Here is a 10,715-nt window from a genome sequence, read left to right as displayed (position 1 = left end):
ACAGTTGTATGGGTATTCCCTTGTAGGTAATTGAGTCTCTTTCTCTTGCTGCTTTTAAGATTCTCTCTTTGTCTTTTGCTCTTGGCATTTTAATTATGATGTGTCTTGGTGTGGTCCTCTTTGGATTCCTTTTGTTTGGGGTTCTCTGCGCTTCTTGGACCTGTAAGTCCATTTCTTTCACCAGGTGGGGGAAGTTTTATGTCATTATTTCTTCAAATAGGTTTTCAATATCTTGCTGTCTCTCATCTTCTGGCACCCCTATAATTCTGATATTGGTGCGCTTGAAGCTGTCCCAGAGGCTCCTTACACTATCTTCGTATTTTCGGATTCTTTTTTCATTTTGCTTTTCCGGTTGGGTGTTTTTTGCTTCTTCACATTTCAAATCTTTGACTTGATTCTTGCGCTCCTCTGTTCTGCTATTGGGTGTCTGTATAATAGTCTTTATTTCAGTCCGTGTATGCTTAATTTCTAGTTGGTTCTTTATCATAGCATCGAGGGTCTCATTAGTTTTCGTGAGGCTCTCATCAAGTTTATTGGCAGCTTGTAGCACATTATAGCAAGCCCTCAAAATTGCATTTTTTATCTCTATATCCTCTATTTCTGTCATGTTTTTTAGTCTCCGCATTTTTTATGCTTTCTTGGTGCACCCCCTTGTGGTCTTTGTGTGCAGTCTTGTTCTAGTTAAGCCTTGATTGTTGTAGTTAATCTAGAGGGATTTGACCACCAGGCAGACTGGCTGTGAGAATCAGCTGTGTCTGCCGCGGGAAAACTTCTGTCCTCTGGAGAGGTGCTATCTAGCCTTTGCCTGAGCCAATCCGGCAAATGGCTCTGCCCAGGGCTTGGGCCGGTCAGGTCGCAGGGGATCAACAGGGCGGGCGGAGGGAGCAGTTATGGCTGCTCTCAGTCCAGTTCCCAGAGGCTCTGCTTCTCAGAACCCCAGCAACCGCTAAAAACCTCGGAGGGAAAGCTGCCCTCACATTCCAACTGATTCCAGACAATCCCACTTCTCCCGTTTGAGTCTGAGTCCCTAGAGACTCGCCCGGATCTGGAGCTTAGAGTCTGAGACTCCCTCCTGATTGAAAACGACAACCGAGGCCTCAGCCCCCAACCCGCTTTGCACGCGCACCTCTGCACCTTTGTATTTTCCACACTGCGCCTCCTCTGAGCCTCGGTATGCTGTTCTCTTTCCTTCTAGTTGAAGAATCTCTCCTCAGCCAGCCTTCCTGTGGTTCTGGGTGATGTCCGTTCCGTCTTTTAGTTGTATTTTTGAAGTGGTTGTTTGCGGCAGCAGTCTCTGGTGTTTACCTATGCCACCATCTTGGTCTCTTCCGGACATATCCATTCTTATTCTTGCCAAATTGCCCAGATTAGGAAATCCAGTGCATAATTGAATATAAGTAGTAAGAGCAGGCATCCTTGTATTATCACTGATCATAAAGCTCTTTCACTACATAGTTTCATTCAGCTGTGGGTGTTTTCATAGATGGCTTTTTATCAAACTGAAAGTTCTTTTCACCCAGCCACAGTAACTCAGTGATTGAGCATCAACCCATGAACAGGAGGTTTCGGTTTGATTCCTGGTCAGGGCACATGCCTGGGTTGTAGGCTTGAAGCCCAGTAGAGGCGTGAAGGAAGCAGCAGATCAATGATTCTTTGTTGCTTCTATCTCTTTCTCCCTCTCCCTTCCTCTCTGAAATCAATAAAAAATTTTTAAAAGAAAGTTCTTTTCTGTCCCTGACTTCTTTATTGTTTTTATCATGAAAAGTGCTTGTGTTTCATCACATGCTTTTTCTGAATCTATTGAGATGAATATATTGTTTGGTCTTTTATTAATTGTATTATATTAGTTTTTAGAAATTAAAATAACTTTCTTTTTTTAATCCTCACCCAAGGATATGTTTCCCATAGATTTTTTAGAGAGGGTGGAAGAGAGAGGGAGAGACAGACAGAAATATTGATGTGAGAGAAACACATTGATTTGTTGCCTCCTGCACGAGACCCAACCAGGGCCTGGGCCTGGGAGGACCCTGCAACCAAGGTACATGCCCTTGACTGGAATTGTACCCAGGACCCTTCACTCCACAGGACAATGCTCTATCCACTGAGCCAAACTGATTAGGGCTAAACTACCTTTCATTCCTATGACAAGTCCCACATGGTCATGGTGAATAATATTTTTTATATAAGGCATGATTTGGTTTGCAAGTATTACTTTTTAAATTGAGGAATAATTCTTCTGGTTCAGGATTTTGTGTCTATATTCATAAGATATATTTGTTGTAGTTTTCTTTTCCTGTTATGTCTTTGTCTGGCTTTAAAACAAGAGTAATACTGGTCTGATCCAATCATATGGGAAGTGGTTCTGTCTTTTCTATATTTTGGAAGAGTTTGTGAAGCAATAGTATAAATTCTATAAATGTTTGGTAGAATTACATGTGAAGCCAATTGAGTCTGAGCTTTCCTTTGTGGAGAAATTTTTAACATATAAATTCAGTTTTTACATGTTATAGGCCTATACATGTTTTCTTTTCCTTCTTAGGTCAATTTCACTGTTTTATCTTTCTAGTAATTTTCCCATTTCCTCTGTGTTACCTAAATTTTTTGTATTTATTTCTTCATAATATTTCCTTAAAATCCTTTTATTTCTGTGATTTTGGAAATGATGTCTCCCATTTTACTCCTAATTTTAGTAATTAGAATCTTTTTTCTTTTCCTTTCTCTTTCTTAGTAAATTTTCTTAATCTTCTTATGTAATTCACTCTTGGTTTTATTGATTTTCTCCATTATTTTTCTAGTATCCATTTTTTTTATTTCTGCTTTAATTTTTATAATTTTCTTCCTTCTATCTGCTTTGATTATAGTGTGCTTGTCTTGCTTCAGTGTCTTATGGTGAAAGTTAGGTTATAGATTTGAGATTCTTTTTCCTTTTTAATGTAGGTATTTATAATTATAATTTTTCTTCTAAGTGCTGCTTTATATGCTTCCCATATATTTTGTTATGTTATGTTTTTATTTTTATTCTTCTGAAAGTATTTTGTAATATCCCATGTGAAGATGTGGTCTGGTTTCTTTTTGCTGCTTATAGTAAAATATAAGAGGGGAAAAAAGACTGATGTAATAACTGTTAATCAAAAAGGAACTCGGACTTGATAATGTGGGAAGTTCTCAGAAATTCAAATGATTTTTAAAAAATGCTAAAATTAGGACAGTCACTATTAGTAAAGTGTGCTCTAGAAGAAAGCCTAGGGTGTGTTTGGGAAATCTTTTGCTGAAGACTTGGAAGAATAAAAAAAAAATCAGAGTATTCAATCATGCAGAGGATTGCACACTTAGATTAGATTAGATGTGTGATTCATGGATATCTTCAGCAATATCAGCAGAACTAGCAATAAATATTATATTATCCTGGAAACATCTGTTGAGGGATCTCTTATACAATAGAGTTTGTCCCTATAACATACACAGGAAAACCTCAAGGCACTTGAGAATGTTATACCAGCAGAAAAATTGCCAACTTGTACTAACCGGGTCAAAAAGATAAAATGAAAGAAGACTGTTGAATTTCCAAAATTTGCTGACAGAAAACAAGACAATAAAACTCTAAGCTACAAACAGATATTACTGTCTTATGGCCACTGTACCAATTTACCACAAACTTAGTGCCTTAGAGCAACACAGGTATCACTCAGCTGAATCCAAGGTGTCACAAAGACTGTGCATCCTCCAGAGGGTCTAGGGTCACAGCGGTTCTCAACCTGTGGGTCGCGACCCTTTTGGGGGTCGAACGACCCTTTCACAGGAGTTGCCTAAGACCATCGGAAAACACATATATATAATTACATATTGTTTTTTATTAATCACTATGCTTTAATTATGTTCAATTTGTAACAATGAAATTGGGGGTCACCACAACATGAGGAACTATATTAAAGGGTCGCGGCATTTGGAAGGCTGAGAACCACTGGGACTCTAGGAAAATTCCATTCCCTTGTCTTTTACAGCTACTAGCAGCCGTGGGCAAACTACAGCCCGCGGGCCGGATCCGGCCGTTTGAAATGAATAAAACTAAAAAAAAAAAAGACCGTACCCTTTTATGTAATGATGTTTACTTTGAATTTATATTAGTTCACACAAACACTCCATCCATGCTTTTGTTCCGGCCCTCCAGTCCAGTTTAAGAACCCATTGTGGCCCTCGAGTCAAAAAGTTTGCCCACCCCTGTACTAGAGCTTCATCCTTGCATTCCTTGGTTCATGGCCCATTCCTCCATCTTCAAAGCCAGTAGCATAACATCTTTAAATATCTCTGCTCTATTTTCATTTCCTCTTCTCCTCTGTGTAAAATAAACTGCCTCTCTCTTATAAGGGTACTAGTGATTGCACTGGGCCCACCCAGATAATTTAGAATAATGTCCCCACCTTAAGATCCTTAACTTAATCACATCCACAAATACTCTTTTACCACATTAGGTACCATGGATTAGATATTTAATATCTTTGGAGTCCATTATTCAGCCTACTACCATATACTATCCTTTATGAAACTGGAATAAGGACTCCAGGCCCAGAGGCCAGAGCCATGTGGCCTAGAGAATTATCCCAAGGACTTGAAACCTAATGGAGTTTGCCCCATAGAAATTTGAAATTGTTTGGTCGTAGTAACTACATTTTTTCTTCTCATTTTCTCTTCATTTCAATGGAATGTCTATAATGGTTTTCCTATGCCTATTGCACCATTATACTTTAGAACAGATCATTTATTCTAGTTTCACGATTCATGATGAAAAGGAATTTTACCCCAGGGTAGATTATACTCTGAGCCTCACTCATCTACCTCCAAAGTTATTTAGTTTGTTGGACAATTTCATTTCTTTGTAGTTGTAGTGCTTAGGTTCCACTTCCTTGCTGATTATCAGCAGAAGGACTAGAGGCTGCCTGGGTTTCTTCACTTGCTTTTTATGATGCTCTGCCAATAATGGTGGGTCAAGTCCCTCTCAGCATTTGGAATCTCTGACTTCTCCTTCTGCCACATATTTCTGACTGCAACCAGACAAAGTTTCTTCTTTCTTGGGCTCATATGATTAGATTTGCTCCACCTAAATATTCCTGAAAAATCTTCCTATTTTAAGGTTCATAACCTTAATTATATTTGCAAAATCTCTTTTTCCATGCAGTGCAAGATATTCACAGGTTCCAAGGATTGGGGTATAGGCATCTCTGAGGGAGGGGGTCCATTCTGCCTATGATAAATGTTTCATCCCCAAAGATCCACATCTCTCTCAAACAAAAAATGAATTCTACTCATCCAAATTTCCTCTTATTAGAACATCAACTCAAAATTAATAAGAAATAGATAAAAGAATATAGAAGAGTCTACTTTATAGACTTGTTATAAGTATTAATTGGATTAGTTCATTTTAAGTAGTAAAATGATGGCTTCTAAATACTAAATTATCAATACAAGTAAAGTTACTAAATGTTGGTTCTTGAATATTCTCTCCCCATTGTTCTCAGTTTAATTAATTTTCTAATTTTTACACCTTTCCCAGTTTCTATTGCAGATCCTTTCTTTTCTTTGTATAATGACTGGATATGGGATATGGCAAAGATGGTAATGATTCTGATGGGATTTTACACTGTGCTTATCGTTTCTTTATACCTCACAGTAAGAGGTAAGTGGTCAGGGTTAGTCATGACTCGATCATTTTTCCAGCACATATTTATATTCCATTCCCTGTAAGGCCCCACTTTCTGCCGGATTATTAGCCTAAAGTTCATCCTCTTTTCAGAGAGAAAACAAAGTAAGTCTCAAATTATATTTTGTCAAGTTATACATTTATATGCTAAGGTTAAGTTATAGTATCTCAATGCACAATCACAGAGTGACTCTGCTTCTGCTCTGACCTTCAGCTAGTAATACACAAAATCATAACTGTACTTCTCAGGTTTTTCACTGTCCTTTTTTAATTTTTATATTGGCATATATATCTCTAGCACCAAAAAAGAGTGCAATGCAGGTCTCTCCAAGCTCATGCTGTGACATTGCTGTTCACATAGATTGATTTATCCAGCTCTTATGTTATTCTGTTCACTAAAAATTACTAAGACTTGATTCAACTTTGACATTATTTAATTGTTCACTCTGCCTCCTTGAATTAATTTTACCATGTCTCCACTTTTGTTCAGCCAGGAATCCCAAGTAATAAGTAGTAAACTAAAAATTCTTATGATTTTTTTTGGCCAAGATTTTTATATGAATGAGGGCCAATAAGTGTTCAGATATATAATTTCCCCCTAACAACTTCCTATAAGTGAATTTAAATTCATAAAGCCATAAGTATTCCCATCTTAAATGAACATAGTATTAAGTGGACAGTGAACATCTTATTTGTATCATTAGATGTTAGAAGAAACAATAACAATATATGGGATTCTAATGAGTAATTGTGTTTTTAGCCCACAATTTTACCTATTCTAAATAATTTCTTCTAAGAACAAAAAATAGTCAAGGATGTAAAGAATTTACTATTACCATAGATTATATAAAAAATATTTAAGAAAAATTTCAAATGGCAATGAGAATATGTAAAAAATAGATGAAAAACTAATATATAAGAAATAAGTAAAACAATTTGATCAATAAAGTATTAATTTAAAAACAATTAGTGTTATAATAGTTGCCAATATAATTATAATTTAAGTAAGTAATGTAACAATATATTAATAACCTAGTTACTGAAAACCAATGACTGCTAATATGACAGAAAGTGAGAAAACCAGAGATTATTCTGGAAGTAATAACAAAATATTGATGACATGTTCCTGGTAAAAAAAAGGAAAAGAAAAAAAGAAAAACCTCAAATCTGAATAAATTTCTATTTTAACTTCTAATTTTAGGGCATGTAAAAAAAATGAAGAATATATGGAAAAAATCGACAGAGATGCAATCCGCAAAATGTAGACATGGAAAACACTACAAGAAATGATCCAAGTTCTTCAATAAATGTTGCAAGAAAATAAAATGAGAGAAACAGAAGATTAGCTCTATTTTTTATAACTAAAAATATATCAATGAATTACAACTTGTACATATATTTGTTTTTATAAATATGTTTTTATTGACTTTAGAGAGGAAGAAAGGGAGAGGGAGAGAGAAATAGAAACATCAATGATGAGTGAGAATCATCAATCTGCCTCCTGTGCGCGCGCGCGCACACACACACACACACACACACACACACACACACACAAACAAACACACACACCCTTATCCCCACTAGGGATCAAACTCACAACCCTGGCATGTTTATTCTGACCAGGAATTGAACTGGTGACCTTTTGGTGCATGGCACGACACTCAACCAACAAAGCCGCACCAGCGAGGGCAGTACATATATTTGGATGTCTATTTAAACCAATACACTATTAAGCAAAAATGATGAAACCATAGCCAAACTTATCAAGAAAAAATATTTCCCAAATAAATAAGATGAAAAATTAAAGAATAAAGAGTATATCCAACAGCACAGAAAGACAAAGAATCGTTAAAGGACACTATGAACTATTATGTGCCAACAAGTGGACAACCTACAAGAAGTGTATTAATTTCTAGAAGCATACAACTTTCCAAGTCTGGACAGGAAGAAATAGAAAATCTAAGAAGACTGATTATTAGCAATGAAGTTGAAGCAGTAATAAAAAATACTCCCACAAACAAAATTCCAGGACCAGACAATTTCCTTTTTAATCTAATCCCCAAAATTGAAGAGGTGGGAATGCTTCTAATTCATTCTACAAAGCCAGCATTACCATAAAACCAAAACCAGTCAAAGACATTATCAAAACAGAAAATTAAAGTCCAATATTCTTGATGAGCATAGATGCAAAAATCCCCATTAAGGGGCTTGCAGGAGGCAGCCAATCGATGTTGCTCATGATGTTTCTATCTCTTTATCCTTCTCCTGTCCTCTTTCTGAAATTAATAAAAACATATTTTTAAAAATTCTCAACAAAATATTAGTAATATGGATTCAACAATACATTAAAAGGATTATAGGGAATGGGCAGGAAGAAATTAAAGAACTTATATGCATATATGCATAACCCATGGACACAGACAATAGTGCGGTAGGAGTGGGTGGGAGTTAGGCAATAGAGGGGGCAATGGGTGTGAAAATGGGACATCTGTAATACTTTCAACAATAAAGATAAATTAAAAATATTTTTTAAAAAAGAAATGAAAAAAAAAATAAGAGGATTATACACTATGCCCAGTGGGATTTATCCCAGGAATACAGGATTCTTTAACATTCATAAATCAATCAATATGACACATCACATCAACAAAATAAAAAAATCATATGATCATCTCAATAGTTGCAGAAAAAGCATTTGACGAAATTCAGAATTCTTTTATAATAAAAACTCAAAAAACTGAGCATACAGAGAACATACTTTAACATACTAAAGGTGACAGATGACAAACCCACAGCTAATATCATTACTCAATTGTAAAAAGCTGAAAACCTTTTCTCTAAGATGAGGAACAAGACAATGATGCCCGTTATCACCACTCCTATTCACCATAGTATTGGAAATCGTGCCACAACATTAAGATAAGAAAAAGAAATAAATGGTATCCAAATTGGTAAGGAAAAAGTAAAATTGTCACTATTTGCAGATGACATTATACTAGAGGCCAGGTGCATGAAATTCATTCATGGGGGGGGGGGGCCCTCACCCAGGCCTGCGCCCTCTCATAATCTGGGATCCCTCAGGGGATGTCTGACTGCCGGTTTAGGCCCAATCCCACATCCTTAGTGCTTCTGCAGAGGCGGGAGAGGCTCCCACCACTGCCTCTGCACTTACCAGCCATGAGCCCGGCTTCTGGCTGAGCAGTGCTCCTGCATTGAGCATCTGCCCCCTGGTAGTCAGTGTGCGTCATAGCAACCGGTTGTTCTGACGTCAGGCTGAAACTGGCTCTCCAACATCCCCTGAGGGTCCTGGATTGCAAGAGGGTGCAGGCCAGGCTGAGGGACTCCACTGGTGCACGATTGGGGCTGGGTAGGGACACAGGACGTTGGCCAGCGGAGAGGGACCACAGGAGGGCTCCAGGGCGTGTCTGACCCCTTTCACTCAGTCCCAATCTGCCAGACCCCAGCAGCAAGCTAATCTACTGGTCGCAGCTTCTGCCTCCTGGTGGTCAGTGCATGTCATAGCGAGCGCTTCAGCAGCCTTAGCTTATCATTAGCATATTATGCTTTGATTGGTTGAATGGACGACTGGACAACCGGACACTTAGCTTATTAGGCTTTTTTTATATAATATAGCCAAGATATGAAAGCAACCTAGGCGTCCATTGATAGATAAGTGGATAAAGAAAATATCACACACACACACACACACACACACACACACACACACAATGGAATATTATTCAGCAATAAAAAAGAATGGAATAATCCCATTTGCAATAATATAGGAGGAACTAGAGAGTATCATGGTAAGTGAAATATAGGGTGGGGCAAAAATAGGTTAAACAACTGTTAACAACTGTTCCTATGGAAAATAATGTAATAATTAATAAATAATACAAGAATATACTGTGCTTCATGTACTCAGAACTTTAAACCTACTTTGCCAACCCTGAATGTCAGACAGTAAAAGACAAATATCATATAATTTCATTTATATGTGCAATCTGAAAAGACAAAACAAATGAATAGACAAAACAAACAGAAACAGACCTATAAATTCAGAGTACAGTTGATGGTTGCCAAAGGGGAGGAGGTTGAAAAGATAGTTGAGGGGGAAAAAGAATTAGTATGGGGTGGTACTCAGTATCTATTAAAACTCTCCAAGTGATTTTAAAAAAAAAAACTAAGTATTTATTAACTCATCCACTTTCAGTGGATTAGGAATTTGGACAAATTTTAACTGAGTTTTATGTCTCTGGGTTTGTCATTAAATAAGTAAATAAATGAATAAATAATTAAATTAAATAAGTCAATAAATTATTAAAATGTTGACATCTACACTAATAAAAGAGAAACATGGTAATTAGCGTACGACCGTTACCCTTTTCATTGGCTAATCAGTGAGTATATGCAAATTAACTGTCAGCCAAGATGGCGGCAGGCAGCCAGGCACTGAAGCGAGCATGAGGCTTGCTTGCTGTGGACTCCAACGTTCCCCGCCTCACTTGCCGGCCTCTCAGCTACAACTCTAAGCAACTATGTACTATGTTGCAAATAAGAAGGTAAACAAAACCCCAGAAACCAGCCGGACTGAAAGCCAGTGGACCGAAACATTGTATCCATGTTTTCAGCAGCAAGGCCTCAGAGCTAAAGCTGGCCCAGAATAAAAAAAAAAAAAAGAAAGAAAAGAAAACAAGGAGCTGTTGGAAGCTTTAGTCACTTGCTTCTGGAAAACAGCCCTCAGCCCCTCACCCAGACTGGCCAGGCACCCCAGTGGGGACCCCCACCCTGATCCAGGACACCCTTCAGGGCAAACCAGCCAGCCCCTACCCATGCACCAGGCCTCTATCCTATATAGTAAAATGGTAATATGCCTCCCGGCACCGGGATCAGCGTGACAGGGGGCAGCGCCCAAACCCCCATAATGCCCTGCGGCTCTGTGTGTGACAGGGGGTGGGGCCACAACCTCCCTATCCACCCATGCTCTGTTCGTGACAGGAGAAGGCACCCCAACTCCCTG

General features: G+C 37.9%; 1 protein-coding gene across 3 annotated transcripts in view; it reads left to right on the top strand.

Moving 5' to 3' along the window:
• LOC102423757 (selection and upkeep of intraepithelial T-cells protein 8-like) overlaps nt 1-7,066 on the top strand; it is a 36,423-nt gene extending 29,357 nt beyond the window's left edge. For 2 of the 3 annotated variants that reach the window (XM_014454561.2, XM_023752756.1), the window contains 2 exons: nt 5,549-5,671; nt 6,897-7,066. In XM_014454561.2, coding sequence (XP_014310047.1) covers nt 5,549-5,671; nt 6,897-6,985 — 212 coding nt within the window. In that variant the 3' untranslated portion in view covers nt 6,986-7,066. Of the gene's footprint in view, nt 1-5,173; nt 5,343-5,548; nt 5,672-6,896 lie in introns of those variants that run through there. The other variant, XM_014454563.2, reaches the window with a different exon arrangement.
• The last annotated feature ends 3,649 nt before the right edge of the window (nt 7,067-10,715 follow it).

This window comes from Myotis lucifugus, unplaced genomic scaffold (assembly GCF_000147115.1).
Source record: "Myotis lucifugus unplaced genomic scaffold, Myoluc2.0 scaffold_37, whole genome shotgun sequence".
NCBI classification, from domain to species: Eukaryota; Metazoa; Chordata; class Mammalia; order Chiroptera; family Vespertilionidae; genus Myotis; species Myotis lucifugus.
The sequence above is the reverse complement of the archived record's forward strand: the minus strand, read 5'-3'. Positions and strand labels throughout refer to the sequence as shown.